Below are 19,269 nucleotides of genomic sequence, written 5' to 3'. Positions count from 1 at the left end.
CACATTCTTTCTTTCGCCTGGGCTATAAATTTGTCGGCCAACTGTTGACATCGCCTGCAATATGCTGCGCTCAGAGTGTGATCACCACACGCATGGTGAGCAAGAACAAGGCTGTGCACTCTTTCTTGTCTGGCTGCACACACACACATAATGGTGGTCATAAAGTAATAAAGCTCTGTGGAACCCTAATGAAAGCTAAGAGGAAGAGGAGGGAGAAAAGACTCGGATGAATAACAATCATTGCTCTGATGGGGGTGTTTGCTTGTGTGTGTGTGTGTGGGGTGGGGGGGTGGGGGGTAACTTCTCCCTCCTGCAGCAGTGAAAGCAAACTCCCAGTCTTCCCCTCTGTCTTGGTCTGTCTCTGTGGTCCTCCTTCTCCTCCCCTCTGGACTGGAATCCACCAAATCGCTGCTAATTGAATAAGTGACAATGAAGGAGCAGACGAGGCGACAGATGCTCGCGTGCCTTTACAACCAAACCAACACCACAGACACACACGTGCACGCGCAGGCACACATTCCTGTTGACTCTGATTTGAACTGAGGTCTAGAGATGCATTTCTATGGCCTCCACCTGCTGCGCCCATTGACTTGGGGAGGTTGACGTGTGTGTGTGTGTGTGTGTGTGTGTGTGTGTGTGTGTGTGTGTGTGTGTGTGTGTGTGTGTGTGTGTGTGTGTGTGTGTGTGTGTGTGTGTGTGTGTGTGTGTGTGTGTGTGTGTGTGTGTGTGAAGATATTGCGGACATGAATGTTTCGTTTTATTCCCACTATAACTTTATGGCTACAAGGCGCACCGAGACAATTGTTTGGCACTGCGTAAGCTGCATCCAAGAGCGCACGGGTTCCTTGTTTATCTGTTTATTTGTTGCTGATCACATGCACTTGTGGCAAACATATATGTGCCTCAGAGCCACCAACGAAATTATCCTAAGGGGGGATCTGTGAGCATGAGAAGTTAAACAAAAAGAAACGTACTACATCGAAGAGCCGCGCCATATCTGCACCTGCTGCAGAGGATGAATATTTTTAACTCAATAATTGGTCTTCTTAAGCACTAAAAAGACTATGTTTGCTCTGCTCCTCTGGTTATGTAGCGTGGCTAAATGTATTAAGCCTCCATCTGGTTTTTACGTAGATTATACCCCCTCTCCATACATTAATTGTTTTATTCCGCGCACTGTTTAAGACCCCCTCCACCTCTGTCTCTTTCTTTTGCTCCCTTCTTCCATAAACTCCCGAGCTGACTTTGTTCTCCAAATGTGATTAGCTTCCCTGGGACGCAGGGGAGTAATTGCATTACTGCATTGTGAGCATTTGAAGCTATGGAAATGCTGCGCGCCGTATCAAACCTGTTTAAATACCAAGCGCTCTATAGTTAAAAAAAAAAAAAAAAAATGTGCAAAAGAGGGGTGAATGCAAACATTTTGCAGACATGAATAGACTCTTTTCTGCCAATTTAAGGCAGCAGGTTCAAAAGGAGAACTTCTGGTTTGTGTCTATGCACGTTTGGAATATTTAATAAGTTATTGTTTTCAAGGAAACTGCAGAAAAGGCTATAGAAACTGCAGATGCGTCGCGTTCAGAGACCAGCCCACACTGAATAACCTGGTTCAAATGGATACCATCAAGTGTTTAGCGGGTGTTTATTTTACATTTCTCAGGCAGGCAGGCAGGCAGTTCAGCAGCTGGTGGTAAATTATTCATTTGTTTTGCAGTTGTGTAGCTATCTATTTGCTTCCTATGGTTGATTGTAAAAAATGATTCTTAAAGTAGCTTTTGTTACAGAAAGAGATCAGTGAGGTTTAGTAATGATGGATTTAGCCTTTTTTTTAAACTGAGACTCCAGATGGCCACCAACACTTGCTTATATCTTCGAATTTTGATTTTATTAATTGGAGCCTCCTGTTATTTATTTATTTAGGTTTTCGGTGCGTTCCCTCTGGGTCTAATTTGACGCGCGCACAAAGGGAGAGTGTGGGGGGGGGTAAATGTGGTGAATTGATCTGGAAAAGCTGCTTGGTGCACTTCAGTCCCCCATGACAACTCATTTCCTCACAGTGGTGATGGGTTCGGGGCTCCGCTGGAGTCGTGTTTGGTCGGCTGTAATCGCCGGGTCCTGGTGCCAAACAAACCACGCCAGATGGTCTCCAGAATGCCTGGTCCCACTTGTGCACATTCGTTAAACCTCAGATCTCACTCGTTTCCACACTTCTCTTCTTTCTGTTTGACTCTCTGCCCTCATGTATGCGCGCATTTACTGGGATGAGACCTTTTTCCTCCCGTGGTAAACAGACCGTGCCTGCCCAAACTGGTGAGTTTGTGGTCCTCAGCTCTAAAAGAGGAAAAAGAAAGAACGAAAAACCTGTCCATCCTGCGGGAATTCATGAAATGATGTTGAACAGATTTGTGCACGGGGACGGTGCTGTTCCTCGGCGTGACCAACTCTTTAAAGGCATTCATTAGAGTCCGGCTCCCTTTCTACGCGATTCGCCACACGGCTTACCCGGCTTATTCTCTCACCCACAGACAGCCACGGATAAGGCGCATGAGAAAAAAATATATATATATTGCACTGAAAACATCTACTACAAAGTGGCTGTGCGTGGAGAAAAAGGGGGTAGTCAGCTGCCACTTGAAAGAAGCAAAGAAGACGAGATCCAGTATAAGCTGGTGGCATGCAGACGCACTAATGCCAGGGCTCCGCGCGCGCTCACGTCGGTCGTCCAACAGGAGTGAGCGGTGACAGCTGGTTATGGTTGGGTTTGGTTATATTGTATGTGCATGTAGTCTGATGACGGGAATAATGGTTGCAGTAACTATTTATATGCCACCTCTTTTGGGAATTTAGAGTCTTTGTGTCTCCGCGCTGTCTGCAGAGAACAGACCCGAAGCGAGAAACTCGTAAACCTTCCTGCGGTTTTATAGCAGTGAATAACGGCAGCTTAAGCTGTTTGAATGAATGTTTTTCCTCCTGAGTTTATTTCCCCCTCTGTCCATTGTCGATGCACAGTCGTTACTCTGAAAAAGTAGTGAGAGTGAACCCCGCAGGGCGCAGTTTATTTTTTACCCCCCTACTTTCTCCTTTTCCTCCCCTCTTGCGCCTCCTTCTCCTCTCTTGTGGAGTTGGAGTGGCCACCAGCCAGCGTTTGATTCGAGAAGCGTTTGTCTTTCCCGGGATATGTGAAAGAGGGAGGAGGAGGAAAGGGGGTCTGATGTACAACTACTTGGTTTGAGGCGGGTTATTTTGGGCAAGTCTGTATGCAGAGGCACCTCAAACGGAGAGAGGGAGCGAACGAGAGCGCACGGCGCACAGAGCAGAGACAGGGAGGAGAGGGAGAGAGACGCACGCATTTCTGAGCCAGTCGGCTGCTTCTCCCGCACACTGGATGCGCGCAACAAATCTGTATGACAAGAAAGGATAGATAGAAACAATTTTTGGATGGTTGTGTGAATATTTGTGCAACTTGAGCTTCGACTATTTTCTTCCCTCGTTTGATGGAGAAAAGGCGATGCAGTTGTTGATAACGCGAACGACGCGTTTAGTAAGTTAAAACTGGAACTGATCTGCACGGTCTTTTGGAGGGATATATATTTGGAGCTGTTTCTTTTTTCTTCTTTTTTTTCTGCGCCGGGGAAGATGAGGGGTCTCTTTTTGTCAAGACTGTGCAAAGTTGTGGCTTTTTTTGCGCTGGTAACGCAACATGTCAGAGGCAAGACGCTGAAATATCAGATCTACGAGGAGCAGAAGGTTGGCACTGTGATCGCCCGTTTGAAAGAAGACGTCGCGGATGTTTTGGCCAAACTTCCCAGCTCGGTGTCGCTCCGCTTCAGGGCGATGCAAAGAGGCACCTCGTCTTTTCTCACCGTGCGCGAACAGGACGGAGAAATCAGCATCAGGACCAAAATCGACCGAGAAAAACTCTGCGAGAAGAATCTGAACTGCTCCATCCAGTTTGACGTGCTGACTCTCCCCACCGAGCACCTCCAGCTGTTTCACGTCGAGGTGGAAGTGTTGGACATCAACGACAACGCGCCCCTGTTCGCCCGCGCCGTCATCCCCATCGAGATCTCCGAGAGCGCCGCTGTGGGTGCGCGCATTCCTCTAGACAGCGCCACGGACCCCGACGTCGGAGAGAACTCACTGTACACGTACGCTTTAGAGCCGAACAACTTCTTCAAGATCGACATCCAGTCCAGGACCGACGGAGTTAAATATGCCGAGCTGGTGGTGCTCAGAGAGCTGGACCGGGAGGTGCGCTCCGGTTATGAACTTCAATACACAGCCTCTGACAGGGGCGTTCCCCCGAGGACCGGGTCGACCCTCCTCAAAATCAGTGTTGCTGACTCAAATGACAACAGCCCGATTTTTGACAAGTCATCTTATGTCATTAATCTGCCCGAAAATTCACCTGTTGGCACGCTCCTCATCGACCTGAACGCAACGGACGCGGATGACGGCACCAACGCCAAGATAGTCTACTCATTCAGCAGTCACGTGTCCCCCAAAATAATGGAGACGTTCAAAATCAACCCCGACAGCGGCCACCTGACCCTGGTTAGGCGTGTGGACTATGAGGCTGTTAACTCCTATGACATTGACGTGCAGGCGCAGGACATGGGTCCGAACTCCATGCCCGCTCACTGCAAGATCCTGGTCAAGGTGGTGGACGTGAACGACAACAAGCCAGACATCAGCATCAACCTGATGTCCTCCCAAGGGAGCGGGGACGCGGCCTACATCTCTGAGGCATCTCCACTGGACACGTTTGTTGCCCTGGTGCGGGTGGAGGACCTGGACTCAGGGCTGAATGGAGAGGTGGAGTGCAAACTTCACAGTCAAGGCTACTTCAAACTGCAGAGAACATACGAGAACAACTACATGATTCTGACCAACGTGTCTCTGGACCGAGAGAAGAGATCAGAGTTCAGTCTGACTGTGGTGGCAGAGGATCGGGGGACTCCCAGCCTCTCCACGATCAAACATTTCACCGTGCACGTGACTGATGAAAATGACAACCCACCACATTTTGAGAAGGGGCGATATGAGATCTACAAGTCTGAGAACAACGCCCCCGGAGCGTATCTGACCTCCATCATGGCAACAGATTCTGATCTGGACAACAATGGACAGGTGAGCTACTCCATCTTGGAGAACACTGTCCACGGGAGCTCCATCTCCACCTACGTCACCATTGACCCCTCGAATGGCGCCATCTATGCACTGCGCACATTTGATCGCGAGGACGTGAGTCGCATCTCATTTGTCGTGCAAGCCAAAGACGCCGGTAAGCCCTCACTGCTCAGCAATGCCACAGTAATTCTGAATATTCTGGATGAAAACGACAACCCCCCAGTCATAGTGGTCCCCCAGCTGTGGAATTTCACGACAGATGTCCACGCGTCAAAGTTCTTGGAGGCTGGGAACTTGGTGACGGTGGTGAGGGCGAGTGATCGTGACACCGGGGTCAATGCTGAGCTCATCTGCTCCATTGTTAGTGGCAATGAGGAGGGATTCTTCCTGATTGATCCCAGAACTTGTGAGATCCACGCCAACGCCAGCCTGGAGAACTTCCCCCACGAGCATGCCGAGCTCACGATTGTAGTCCGGGACCAGGGAAGTGAGAGCCTCAGTGCAAAGGCCGTCCTGAAGATCATCCTCAACGAGAACATGGAGAACCACGTGTCCGTGACGGACCCGGGGAAGTCTTCCTTCGACTTGTCCTTCATCATCATCATCTCCCTGGGGGCCATCTGCGCCGTGCTCCTGGTCATCATGGTGGTCTTCGCCACCCACTGCAACCGCGAGAAGAAGGACACCCGCCACTCCTACAACTGCCGGGTGGCAGAGTCCACCCACCAGCACCACCCCAAGAAGCCCTCCCGCCAAATCCACAAGGGCGACATCACCCTGGTTCCCACGGTGAACGGCACGCTGCCCATCAGGGCGCACCACCGCTCGCCGTCGGCCACGCCCCCAATGGACCGGGCCCAGATGGGGAGCCACCAGAACCACCACAGCCGCCAGTCCCTCAACAGCCTGGTGACCATCTCGTCCAATCACATCCCGGAGAGCTTCGCCCTGGAGTTGGCACATGCAACGCCACCAGTGGAGGTGAGCGCACGTATGCACGCACTTACACACACACACACACACACACACACACACACACGCACACACACACACACACACACACACACACACACGCACATAATTCGAATATTGTTCCCCAAGCCTTCCCAGACTCTCTTTCTCACCTCTCCTCTCCATCTTTCTGTCTTTCTTTTTCTATTTTTCTTTCCACTTCCCTTTTCCTTTCTCCGTTCCCCACTCTCTCTATTCTTTCTTTCTTTTCCTCCCTTTTTCCTGCTCTTTTCCTCATTTTCTCCCTCTCTCTCTAACTGCCCATCTTTTTTTCCTCTTTCTCCTGTTTTCTCTTTCTGTCCCTTTTCTCTCTCTGTTTATCAATCGCTTTATCCCCACTTTCTCTCTTCTTTCTTTCCCATCCTCTTTTTTTTACTGCTCTTATTCATATTTTCTCCCCCCTTTCTCCCTTTCTCTATTTGCCCATCATTCTCCTGTTTTCTCTCTCTTTCTGTACCTTTTTTCTCTTTGCATTTTTCAGTCTTTTAATTACCACTTACCCCCACCCTCTCTGTCGGTCTGTCTCTCTTCTTTCTTTTTCTTTCCCCATTTGGATCACTCTTTTTTCCACGTCGTTTTCAACCTTTTCCATCTTACTTGTTTCCTCTCTTTTCTCTCTTTCTGTCCATTTCACCCTTTGCATTTTTGGATTTTTCTCATCCCTACTTGCTCTCTCTCTCTCTCTCTCCCCTCTCCATTACTGACTTACCCACTTCTTTCCTCTCCATCCCTTTAGACTTCTCTCTTTCTCTCTCTCTCTCTCTCCCTCTCCCCCCTCCCTAGCCTCCGTCTCCTCCACACACTCGTCTCTTTTGAACGAATCTCCTCGTCTCCACGTGTGTGACAGCGACTTAATCAGCTCTGCCCTGTAGTTCAAACTGACTCTCATTAAAACTGTTGATGATTATAGATGTTGTCTTTGTCTTTACCTTGTTTACACCCCGTCACCGTCACCTCCATCACAACCATGACTCACCCTTCAGTCATATGTCTCCATATTCATCTAGCCCCCCAATGCACACACACACACACACACACACACACACACACACACACACGCAGCCCCCCATCTTTCTCCTTATTTCTTTTTGTTTTAATGCCATCCATTTTGTCTCATCCATTTTCAGCAGCCTCTCCATCATCCATTTTGTGTTTACTCATCCATTATTTTGTCTTCTGTGTTGTCCCTGTCTCTTTTTCTCCCTCTTTCCCTCCCTCCTCCATTCCCCATCTGTTATTCAACCCCCCCCCCCCCCCCCCTCCTTCCCCCTCATTTTCTTTGTTTTATTTTATTTTTATTTTGTCATTTTTTTTTGGGATGTAGCAAGTCTCACAGCTTCTGTCCATGCTCCATCAGGGCCAGTACCAGCCCAGACCCAGTTTTCGTGGCAACAAATACTCCCGCAGCTACAGGTAATCTACCCCTACTCCTCTTCCTCCCCACCGCCCTCCCCCATCTTCTGTTGACATCTGATTTAAAGCCACTTGTTCCTCATTGCGTTTCACATGTTTTCAACAACCTGTCGTGAAGTTTTGCGTCGTCCGCCGAACCAGTCACATGTAGATGTGTAAATGTATTTGTTTCGTTTCTTCTGTTAATACTCCAGTTGTTATCATGCCGACGTCATTCAGTTCAAAAATGCCATTTGTCTGAATGTCACAATGACGCTCTCAGTACTTTTTCTCTTAAAAAGAAGGGAAAAAATGGGCTGTGAAGTCTGCATCCATCACTCCTTTCATCATAATACTCCCTTATGATGTGTGGATGATAGATTTATTGATGCCCCCGGTGGCTGCCGGGATAGATTTATTGATGGGATCTACCTGCATGTGGAATTTACGGCTCGAGTCTTCTCTGTGGAGACTTGAGAGATTCCAGAAGCAGCCTCAAAGTTTTTGATATGATGGATTTATTTGTCATTAGTCTTCTCGGAGGACAGAGTGATTCATTTAAGCTTGCAAAATAAATTTGTCCTGCTTGCCAGTGCAAAAAAAAAGAAGACAAATCAGTGATTTTCTGAAGCAGAGGCGGAAATCACAGGGGGGGGACAGAGCGGGGGGGGGTCCTTTCAATTTTAGGGAAAATAGACCACCACCACCACATATGCTTATATAATTGAATGTTTTCAACTTCATGATTGGTAATCAGGTAATGGTAAAAAAAAAATGATCAAAGTGTAATTAAAATGATGATAGAATGACCAGATATAACATTTAAATTGCATATAATCTAAAAAATTAAGAAATATATAAGAACATCAAGAAATACATACATTTCATATATATATATATATATATATATATATATATATATATATATATATATATATATATATATATATATATATATATATATATATATATATATATATAATTTAAAGATGTGAATTTTATACTTATATTTTATACTTATTGATATTTCCTCAGTAAAGGTCTAAAACAGAGATGTCAAACATAAGGCATCAATCCAGCCCATCAAACCTCCAAGCAAATGCAAAACATTTCAAAGAAAACTTGGATTTTTTTTTATTTTTTTATTTTTTTAAGAAATTGCTTTAGCGTGGTAGACACAACACAACACTGTGACCTGAGATGAGATATCAGTGATGCTGCCTTGAAAGCCAGCTACCTCATTGCTATCAAACTATCCTAAATGGATCAAGCTAAACCTAGTCTCTGGATGAGGTATGAGGAGTCCTGCAGGTTGGCAGTGAGTGGCAAAGGTTCATTTGTGATGGCCGATCCTCTTGTACGCAGATGATACTCATATGTTTTTATGCTGTTCTTTTTTTTTCTGAATGGATGCCTGCAGATATGCATTACAAGACATGGACAAGTTCAGCCTGAAGGACAGTGGCCGTGGGGACAGCGAGGCGGGAGACAGTGATTGCGACATGGGGCGGGAGTCCCCCGTGGACAGACTGCTGCTGGGGGAAGGCTTTTCTGACCTGATGCACCTCGAAATGCACCACCGTCTCCACCCAGGTTAGTCTTTAGAGACACCCACGCTGCCCTGCTTGCGCCTCACTCTGAGATATGACTCGTCTCCAGACGGCTGAGTCACACCGCTCGGCTGTCGCCTCACCTTTCACAGGCTGATCGCACCTCAGCTCATATATCATTTTGCAGAGGTTTCTGATTAACTCGCTCCACTTCTGTGGCTATAAAGCATCCGATGCACTTGTTGTTTTCCCCACTCGCACTGACATGGGCTGACATGCCTGCGGACCACACCCGGCCCTCCGACATAGTGCCTGTCTGACAGATTTCAGCACCATGGACAGCGTCAGGCCCCGAGTCCATCATTTGTCTGTACACCTGCCTTTACAACGAATTCATTCAGCCTGTTGCCAACACAATCCCCATTGTAGTCGGCCCCATTCTTCCACACAGCCCTCATTTCCACGCTCGTTATCACACCGAGCGAGGTTACAGTGTGTCGGGGCTGTTTGCGGGACTGTGTGTGTGCATGTGTGTGTCATATGCCCCTAAGATAGAGTCGTGTCTGTAAAATCCTCCCCGGAGCGGAGATGAGTCGCCTGTCACTCATCGGTATGCATCTCAGGGTGCTATCCTTTTTTTCTTTCTCCCTTCCCTTCTTTTTCTCTCTCTCGCGCTCTTCTCCCCCTGGTGAGTGACAGTGGTGCGCTTTCATGTCTGAACTGAGGAGAATTCATAGTAATTGCTTTTAGATGATGTTATTCTCTCTTTCTGTCTCTCTCTTTCTCTCTCCCCATCTTTTCTTTCGCTCTCTCTTTCTCTCTTTCTGTCTGTCCTTTCTTTCTCTCGCTCTTCCCTTCCCTCACTCTTCCTTCCTTTCTTTTCTTTCTCTTCCTCTCTCTATTACTCTTTCTCTCTCTTATCACGCTTGCTATCTTTTCTTTCTTTCCCTTCCCAACTCTATCGCCCCCATTCTCTATCTTTCTTCCTCTCTTTCTCTCCTCATCCCTCTATCTATTTGCCTCGTCACTTTAACTCTTTTTCCTCTCTCTACATCTCTCTTTTGCTCTATTTCCGTCTCTTTCTCCATCTCTCTAACCCTTGCCCTTTCACTACCTCTTAATACACACCTTTCTTTCTGCCTCTCCTCTCTCTGTTTTTGTCCTTATCCATCCCCGTATTCTCTCTCTCCCTCTTTTTGCAACAGCCTCATATCCCTGTCTCTCTCTCTCTTTCTATTTTTGATCCATCTATCTCTTTTTATGCTTCTTCATCTTTCTCTGTCTCTCTCTGTTTGCCCCCCTCCCCCTTCTCTCCCTCCCTCTCTCTCACTCCCCCTCCCTCCCTCACTGTACTTTTTAATGTATTCGCATCGTCATTGCGATAAAAGGTGGTTTGTTGGTGGACGTTAACGGTTTTTCTTTATCTCCTATTTTTTCCCTCTTTGACAAAGACTTGGAGTTGTTGTAACTCCCCTCCCCTCCCTCCTCCCCCTTCCCTCCCTCTCCCCTCCCCTCCTCTTTCTGCTATCTTTTATGCTAATATGGAAAAAAAAAGAGGAGGGCGGGGTGGGGTAGGGGGTGGGGGGGTTGATAATAGGCCAAGAGGGAGGATTACCACTGTTTCTCTTCAATAGATTTAATTTGTTTAGATTTTTCTATTTAGATGGGCAAACGGGGCTATTCATGCAGGATATGATAAACCAACTTAACAAGCAGATTCCTGCCTCATCCTCACAGTTGGGGAATGTGGATTTACTTGGCAGAGCAGCCAAATATTACATTAACATCTGCCTGTGATGGTGCTTCTTGTTTATTTATTTTGGGGGTTTCTGCTCCTACCTGGCAACGGCAGAATATTCCTACTGTAAGCTGTAAAAACTTCAGTCTGGTCCTCATAAAGGGGAAATAACACAGGGAAGTAAAAGTTGACTGAGCCGAGCTGTGATTTAGACATTAATGAGAGATTGAAGCGATGCTGTATGAATTATTAAGCAGGCATTGTACATGGATCACTAACAGAATAAGACATGGTTTGTCAGACTCAACAGCTTCACTGGACTTATTTCCATGTGGAAAAGCATCAGCTTGTCCTCCTGCTGAACTCGTCATGTCTTTACCTCAAAGATCGTGACACAACTCATTCATCCGTCTTCTATTCTGCTTTAAGTCGTCGTCACAGGGGGGATACAGTCTAATTCTGTAGTGAAGGCAGGTCGGCGGCCCATCACATAGAAATATAAACACATATTCACATTCACAAGGACAATTGATGCACACCAATCAAAGTGGAAGGAAAGCAGAGTATCAGGAGAACATGCAAACTGCACTAAAAGACCTCAAACTGTGGAGAAGCTTGCTCAACCAAAAAAAACATCACGCAGCCTCTTCAATTAATCATTGAAGGTACTTCCAGTCCAACCAGGAACATTCGAGCTGTGAGGTAACAGTGCAAACTACTACAATACTAATCTATGTGTGTCACAACAATCCATTCATCTAATGTATCGTCTGGACATGTTTTGTTCAAGTTGGGTGCATACTAGTGAAATGTCAAAAAGGGCAAATTTACTTGAGAAGTAAAAAAAACCCAAAAACGATGTAATGGTGTAGTGGTTCACACTTTCCTCACAGCAAGAACTGCCGGATTCAAGTCTCATCCTCAACCAACCAACCAAGTGCTTTACATGTGAAAAACAGCCCAGTCGCTCACTGTCAGAAATCTCCCAACCTCATGGAATTAGAAGAACATTAAAATGTGATGATTTTGCATGTTCTCCCTGAGGTTCTCTGAAAATACTCTGGCTTCTCCCAAAGACATCCAAAGGTAACCCGTGTCATCAAATTAGCTGTAGCTGATATTAAAAAAAAAACAAAAAAACATTGGCTCTCAAACTGTGGTCCGAGATACACTTGAAGAGACACGTGAGGTTACGGGGAGGGTCCGAGGCTTTGACGACACTCAAAAAAACCCTGAGAAAGTCTTTGTAGTATATCTCAAATGTTTTTGTTTGTTTGTTTACGAGAGTGGTACATGTCCATCCATCCATCCATCCATCCATTTTCTCCCGCTTATCCGTTTCCGGGTCGCCGGGGTGGCAGTCTGAGCACTGTCACCCAGATCACATTGCACTGATTAAGAACCTTTTTCTGCGGGTGGTGAGCCCACGGGAAGGTGGAGCCCGGCGTGGGACACTAACCCACTACCTTGAGATTTCAAGTCTCATGCTCTACCAACTGAGCTCGCCGCGGGCTTTATTTATTCCATTCATCAAAGAAAAGAAGAAGAAAAATCAATTTAATATTAACACAAAAGTTTGCAAACTTCTGAATGAAAAGGAGCAGAAGGAAGAGTAATCGTATGTAATCTGCCCCTTTGTACCAATAATCAATTCACAACAGCATAAGAAAACAACAACAAACAGCAAAATGTCTATGATGATTGAGAAGCAAGCACCGCCACTCATTCATGTCAAATTTGTCTTTCATAAGAAACAAAATTAAACAAACCAGAAAACAACACTCAAGAACCAAACAGACAAGTAAACGGGTAGACATCAACAACACAAAAAGAAAAAAATTCCAGTATTATTATTCTTTTTTTTTTTTTTATTCCAGTTCAAAACATGAAGTGGAGGATTCACCACCAAATGATTTTATAATCAACAACAGGAAACACAATCACACAAGATTCTTCACTTTTTTTTAATACAATATTGGTATAGCTGTATAGGAATTGATATAATAAATGATGTGATCTGGGTGACAGTGCTCAGACTGCCACCCCCGTGACCCGGAAACAGATAAGCGGGAGAAAATGGATGGATGGATGGATGGATGGATGGATGGATGGATAGAACCTGAAGAAAGAGTTAAGGATTGTACTCAATGAGAAATGTTAGTGGAAGATAAAATCTCCCTTTTTTACAGTTTGTCTCTGACGGGTTCTTCATGTTCTTCCTTGCAGCTATGAGACTGTGCACGGATGAATGTCGCGTCCTGGGACACTCGGACCAGTGCTGGATGCCCCCCCTCTCCTCCCCCGCCTCCTCCGCCGACTACCGTAACAACATGTACATCCCCGGCGAGGAGGCGGCCCAGCAGCCGCCGATGGACGACGACCAGTCCTCCGTCGACTCAGAGCGCCGTAAGAGCTTCTCCACTTTCGGGAAGGAGCCCGGGAGCGAGGAGGTGGGCGCCGGGGGCCTGGTCTCCCCGGGAGGAGGAGGAGGAGGAGGAGGTGATGCGGCTGGAGGAGGGGCTGGCTCCCTCCTCACAGAGATGAACTCGGTGTTCCAGCGGCTTCTCCCCCCGAATGTGGACTCCTACGCCGAGTGCACCGAGACCAGCCCGCCCTCGTCCTCGTCCACGGCTGAGCGAGGGAGCGCCCGCGGCGGTGCCGTCCCCCAGGACAACAGGAGAGGGCCGCTACCCGGCGGAAAAGGCGCCGCCTACCCCCCGGGCGTGGCAGCGTGGGCGGCTAACACCCACTACCTGAACCCAGGAAGTGGATCTGTGGGATCCAATCACAACCCCTCCGCCTCCTCCACCTCCTCCTCTGCTGCATCCTCCTCGTCGTCCTCCGCCCCGGCTCCCGCCTCCAGCAACGGACAGCCACCACACCTGAAGTGGCTGCCGGCCATGGAGGAGATCCCGGAAAACTACGAGGAAGACGACTTCGACGGCGTTTTCCATCAGGGCGGGAAGCGCAACGAGAGCCGCCACGAGGCCAGCATGGACGCCAGCGAGCTGGTGCACGAGATCAACAAGCTGCTGCAGGACGTCAGACAGAACTGAGGAGTCATGAGGGCGGGGGGAGGGCGGGGTGGGCGGGGCATTTCACCACATCACGGTAAACGCTTGTACTCTGTGCCAACGTCTAAAAACTGGACGGTTCGTCGTTCGCTTCGTTTCTTTCGTCAGATTTGTTCCTCTCGTTGCTCTCGGTGCCGAGAGACTCAGAACAGTGAAAACGCTGACGGAGGTGACTTGAAGGCATCAAAGCGGACTCTTTCCGAGAACAGTTTGCTCCCGCAAACCTCGCGATTTCAAAACCCGCCAAAATGAGGACCGCGCTCTTTGTTTTCTTCATTTGTAATGTTTACAGCAGTGACTCCGCAGGGAGAAAACCAACAACTTGTGTGATCTGATTTCTGCTTTTCCAGTGTACAGTATTGTACAGCGTCTGTGGAACGAGGCAAAAAAAGAAAAGAAAAAAACACCACTTGAATATTGTGCTGCGTCTCCTGTTTTGTTATGATGGAATGTAACTGTACAATTTCAGCTTTGTATTTTAAAAATACACTCTTTTTTACTTCTATATATTTATATGTGTTCATCTATGTTTGTACAGAAAAGGAAAAAGAAATGTCTATTTTTTATATTTGTCACTGCATGTCTTAATATCACCTAATGTGTCTCTTTCTTCCCTCTTTTAATTTTATAAAAACAAGTGTATTTAAATTTGTAAATGAACGTATGTGCGTGTGCATATTGATAAATAATCACCTTCCAGTGTTGGAAGTGAGTTCTGTGACCAGTGGATGATCAATAAAGTGGAGGGATCCATAACAGGGCTAAGCTTGAACATGATTCTGGCATTTCTTTGCACGTTCCCACTCATTAAGCTCCATTTAACATGCGTTGCCCTCGTCTCTTAGCACCCCCTAATGCCCAGCACGGGAACTGCAGCAATGCCTCTGCATGCACAGCATCAATCTGCACATTTCTCTCACTGCAGTTTCTACCCCGGCCTCATTATAACTACAATCCACATGCATGACTCCGCTAATAAACACGCCATTAGCCGTGAATTCATTCCCAAATGATCTCTTTAGATTAAAACGCATTTAGGCGTTAATCTAGTTTCAGAGATTCCCCTTCGCGCCGCCTCTCTCGTCTTGTGGTAAATACGCAAATGAACAGCGTCTGATAATCGCTGCCAATGATGAGAAATCAAGAGCATGATATTGTACAACGCAGCCATATGGACTCATAACGCAATTAGGAGAAAGTGGGAATTGAGCGTCTCTTCTCTTGTGATGGAGAGGGCTGATACACTCGTGTGCACCAGCACGGTTTACACAGGCGCGCAATCAAGAGAGCGCACAACAGCGAGCCGCCTTTCAAAGAGGGAAAATTCAACAACTAAGGCTAAATGAAGCAATTAACCTCACGAGACGGCGCTTTAACAAGGTAAAGGTTGTGATTTGCATGCGCCCGCACACATCTGCGAGGCACACGCAGCCACTGGCGTCGACACACCCTCACACACACACACACACACACACACACACACACACACATACACACACACACACACTGAGGCGTACAGTAGCAAGTTGACACACGTGCATGCATGAAAACACTTAATAATGAGCTCATTTGTCTTCATCATTAAAGAGTCCGGGCCCCAATCAACAACAAGTGCTCGGCGTTTGTGTGAGTGAGCGAGTGCTAAATTATCTTAGCCTGCTGTAGGCCAATTGAGCTTCAAATTTTAAATGCAGTGAAGCAGTCGCAACAAATTCTCAGTCGTTGGGTGTCCTCGGTATGAACTGCTGCTAATGATATTAGTGAAAGTGTCTCACAGAGGAACGTTTTAGGACCTAAATCACTAGTTTGATACTGCACTGTTTGTAGTACTGGACCTCGGAAGGATGCAGATTGTTTTTAAGATGGCTTCTTCATTCCCGGTTCGAGGTCAGCCTCTTTGAGTTTTGAAAAGTTATTGGAATTCCTGGACTATAAGTCACATCTGCTTTAAGAGAAGGGAAAGAATATATTCATGTTACATTGGTGTTTAAAAAGCATTAAAGTCTCCATGTCAAGATGTGGCTGCTTTGTTGATGGATCTCCGCTTCACTGTTCAAGAACCTTCAGTGAATTTGTTCATACAATACATACAATAGTGCAATACAAAAATTAGGGTACCATCTGGTGAGGAGCGCCAGAATTGTAGTCAGCCATCCCAAAAAAAAGAACAATAAATATATATTAAGCCTGCCCAGGAGTCTGCAACCTTTATGATCTAAAGAGCCATTTTTCACGATTTTCCACCAAATAAAAAATCTCTAAATCCACAAAACATGCTTATTATCTGAAATGAAGAAAAAACATAAAAAATGGCCATACTTGCCAAAAAAACAAGGTTGTCACAAGTACACTTTCGATTTTATTTGTAATTACATTTTTAACTGTTGTGGCCATGAGATTTTTATTCATAGATTTTCCCACTTGAGTCATTTTATAAATTCTTGTTTTTTTTTGTTTTTTTTGTCACTTTTAACTATTTGTATCCACTCAGTGTTTCCTGATGGTTCGAACAATTTTGAAAAAAAAATCTATATTTAATTATTCTTTATCCCCCCTATTCTTCCTGTTCTTTTTCTTCTTTGTTCCTTTTTCTTTATTGTTCTCCTTTGTTTTCTTTTGGGTTTTTTTCATGTCTTTTCTCTCTTTTTTTTTTAAAATGTCTTATATTTATTTCTTTTTTTACCTTTTCCTTGAAGCTATCCTGGCTGTTTTCTGGCTGTTTGACCTTATTTTGCCTTTTTTCAGCATTTTTTTTTTAAAATCAGCGTGTAATAGAAATAAAAATTAGAAAAAAAAATATATTGACATGACATATTGTCATAGCTTCAGGGATCTCTGCAGACTGCAGGTTTCAGGGCCCCTGAGCTTGCGGTTACAAGCCCCCCCCCCACCCCACCCATTGCTGATCAGCCTGATCCTGTCCCCACTCTGACTCCGCCTCCTTCCCAACAGGTGTGGCTGCTCAGCAATCAGAGCACCTGTAAAGAGGAGGAGGAGCTCCAGCTCAGGTCCTTCCTTCATTCTGACCCGACAGTAGCAGAAGAAACAGAAGCTGCTGCAGCAGCAGAGATCTTGATAGTGACCGTTTGACCTCATGAAGTTACTACATTAAGTTTTCTTCTACTTTGTGGTTCTGGTTCGTCCAGCGGTTCAGTTTTTGCGACGACTTTATTTTCAGTTGTTTAGGCTTTCGTCGGTTTGTGTTACGCTCGAGGGGAGAGCCCTGTTCCTCTGGCCCTAATGTGGGTGATTTCAGTGATTTCTCCCTTTCTTTGGTTCTTTTTGTCCGGCCCGCCAGTATTTAGTTAGTTTGGCAGAGGGATAAATTTCTTGCAACTCTTGGCTTGTCTAATTCTGTTTAGTCTCATTGGTACCAGCTTATTTAGTGGATCATCACGGGTACCAATTTTGAAAGTCCCGAACGAGGGCACTACCTAATGGGGGAAAAAAAGAATTGTGGTCGCCCCCCCCCAAATATAATGAGAACAACTGATTGAAAGATTAAAATCTTATATATATATATATATATATATATGTATGTATGTGTGTGGTTTTTTTCAATCCCACTGTAGTATATTAATATGAAATATAGAAAATAATCTGACACACCTCTTTAAAGTCCTGAAATGTTGGGACACAGTCATGTGTCGCTGGTCAGTCACTTGGCCAGTGACGAAGAAACTGATGAAAAAATTACGCAGCAAAAGACATCTAGGGCAGTTTTGGAAGAGAAAATGTTTTTCTCCCCCCTCCCTTGGTGCTGTTAGGCATCAGTTCAGTCTGGCCCCGAAGATATTGGCAAGCAAACAAACGTACGAACGACAATCTTAAAGTTAATAATGCAACATGTACTTCATTTCAATATATTTTCAGTTCATGTTTTTTGTAAGCGTCAAACTGGCTAGACTACGCTAACAAGCTAATGGAACCCATTTTATGGGTGACATCAGTTGAATGAAGATTTATTTATTTTTATTCCATACAGCTAACTCGATGTAGCTTCATATTTACCACACAAATCGTTTGTTTTTGTTTCGGTTTTTTTCCTTCCATGAGATCACTGTTTCTGGGCTTTCTCCTTGTGTGTCATTCCAAAATTAGATTGGCAACATATGATGGATGATCTTTAGTAACAAGAAATGTCTTTGGCATGAGGTAATGATGTGTGTAATGGAAAGAATTAAAAAAAATAAAAGCACTGGGTGAAAGATCCAGCCGTGCTCATTTATTACCACTCACATAATTAATTTTACACAAACACAACGGTGGCACTGATACAGTGCTGAAATATGAACTACGGCTTGTTATTGTCTTAGCAAATCCCCCATTAAATTGTTTGTCGGTATCACTTGGCCCCTCACTCGTTTTCATTCTGAAAGCTCCACTGCCTTCTGTCATTCTCTCACTCGTCCTCCACACCTCCGTATCTCGCTCTCATCTTTTGGCTATTTCTGTCTGTCCCTCTGTCTCTCTGAGACGGGCGCACACACACCCATAAATATTCTCCTTCACACGTAAGCACACACAAACAAACACACACACGTCCAAATCCCAGCAGCGTCCTCCACTCATATCAAAACGCCGAATCCCCGCAGACATTAGAATCTGTAACGCTCCGCTTCATCTCATCTCGTCACCGTCTGATTCCTCCCTGATCGTTATTCCCGCTAATTGTTTTCTTCTCATGGTCGGGACACGAGGAGCCGCAACTCTTGCACAACAAACAAATCCAAAACCCTTGTCCCCTTTGCTTCTACCGAGTGCATTCGCCGATTGTTTATATTGCAGGAGATGTGGAGGTGGCGGAGAGTGTGTCGGGGTGAAATCGGCTCCCATCTGGAGCCAAAAATCATCGCGGTGACCCGGCAGGGTCAGAGAAGCAGGATATTGGCAAACCTGTAATATTAACACAGGTAAAGAAATCCAAGGGATGTAACTGCCATGATCGAGTGCCATGATCTTTAACTGATCTTGGAAAGATACCGTGGTTTGTGTGTCGTGTGAAGGTTCAGGCTGACGCACCACCTTCAGGGCAACAAAGTCTCCGAAATCACTCAGAACCCGAGAAGGAAAAGTGACAGAGTGAAAATATTTTCTTTTAACCTTCGCCAACAAAGGTTGGGTGAGAAGGTCGTGTTTTTTCCTGGGTGTATTTATTGATTGGTTTGTATGGATATATTTTGCACACTTTTCGCAAAAACTATTAACTCAAAATGCATGTATTGCTAATAGCTAAGATGCTAGCGATGCTAACTCGGTTCCGTTAACAAATGTGGTGGTGTCGAAGGTCCGCGCTCTACCGAGTGCCCGATCTAGTTTATTTATTGGTTTGTATGTCTGTATTTTGCCAACTTTTCACAAAAACTATAAACCC

The 19,269-nt window shown here is 45.7% G+C and overlaps 1 protein-coding gene across 2 annotated transcripts; it reads left to right on the top strand.

Moving 5' to 3' along the window:
• Positions 1-3,272: 3,272 nt before the first annotated feature.
• pcdh18a (protocadherin 18a) lies at positions 3,273-14,665 on the top strand. 2 transcript variants are annotated; one of them, XM_080462703.1, is made up of 4 exons: positions 3,273-6,111; positions 7,499-7,554; positions 8,954-9,126; positions 13,048-14,665. In XM_080462703.1, exons 1-4 carry the CDS (start codon positions 3,637-3,639, stop codon positions 13,875-13,877), a joined length of 3,534 nt encoding a protein of 1,177 aa, XP_080318829.1. In that variant the 5' UTR covers positions 3,273-3,636; the 3' UTR covers positions 13,878-14,665. The 2 variants fall into 2 exon arrangements, with proteins under 2 accessions (XP_080318829.1, XP_080318828.1); XM_080462702.1 differs by having other exon boundaries at positions 7,466-7,554.
• The last annotated feature ends 4,604 nt before the right edge of the window (positions 14,666-19,269 follow it).

The sequence above is a fragment of the Lipophrys pholis genome (genome assembly GCF_963383615.2).
Source record: "Lipophrys pholis genome assembly, chromosome: 5".
NCBI lineage: Eukaryota > Metazoa > Chordata > Actinopteri > Blenniiformes > Blenniidae > Lipophrys > Lipophrys pholis.
The sequence above is the reverse complement of the archived record's forward strand: the minus strand, read 5'-3'. Positions and strand labels throughout refer to the sequence as shown.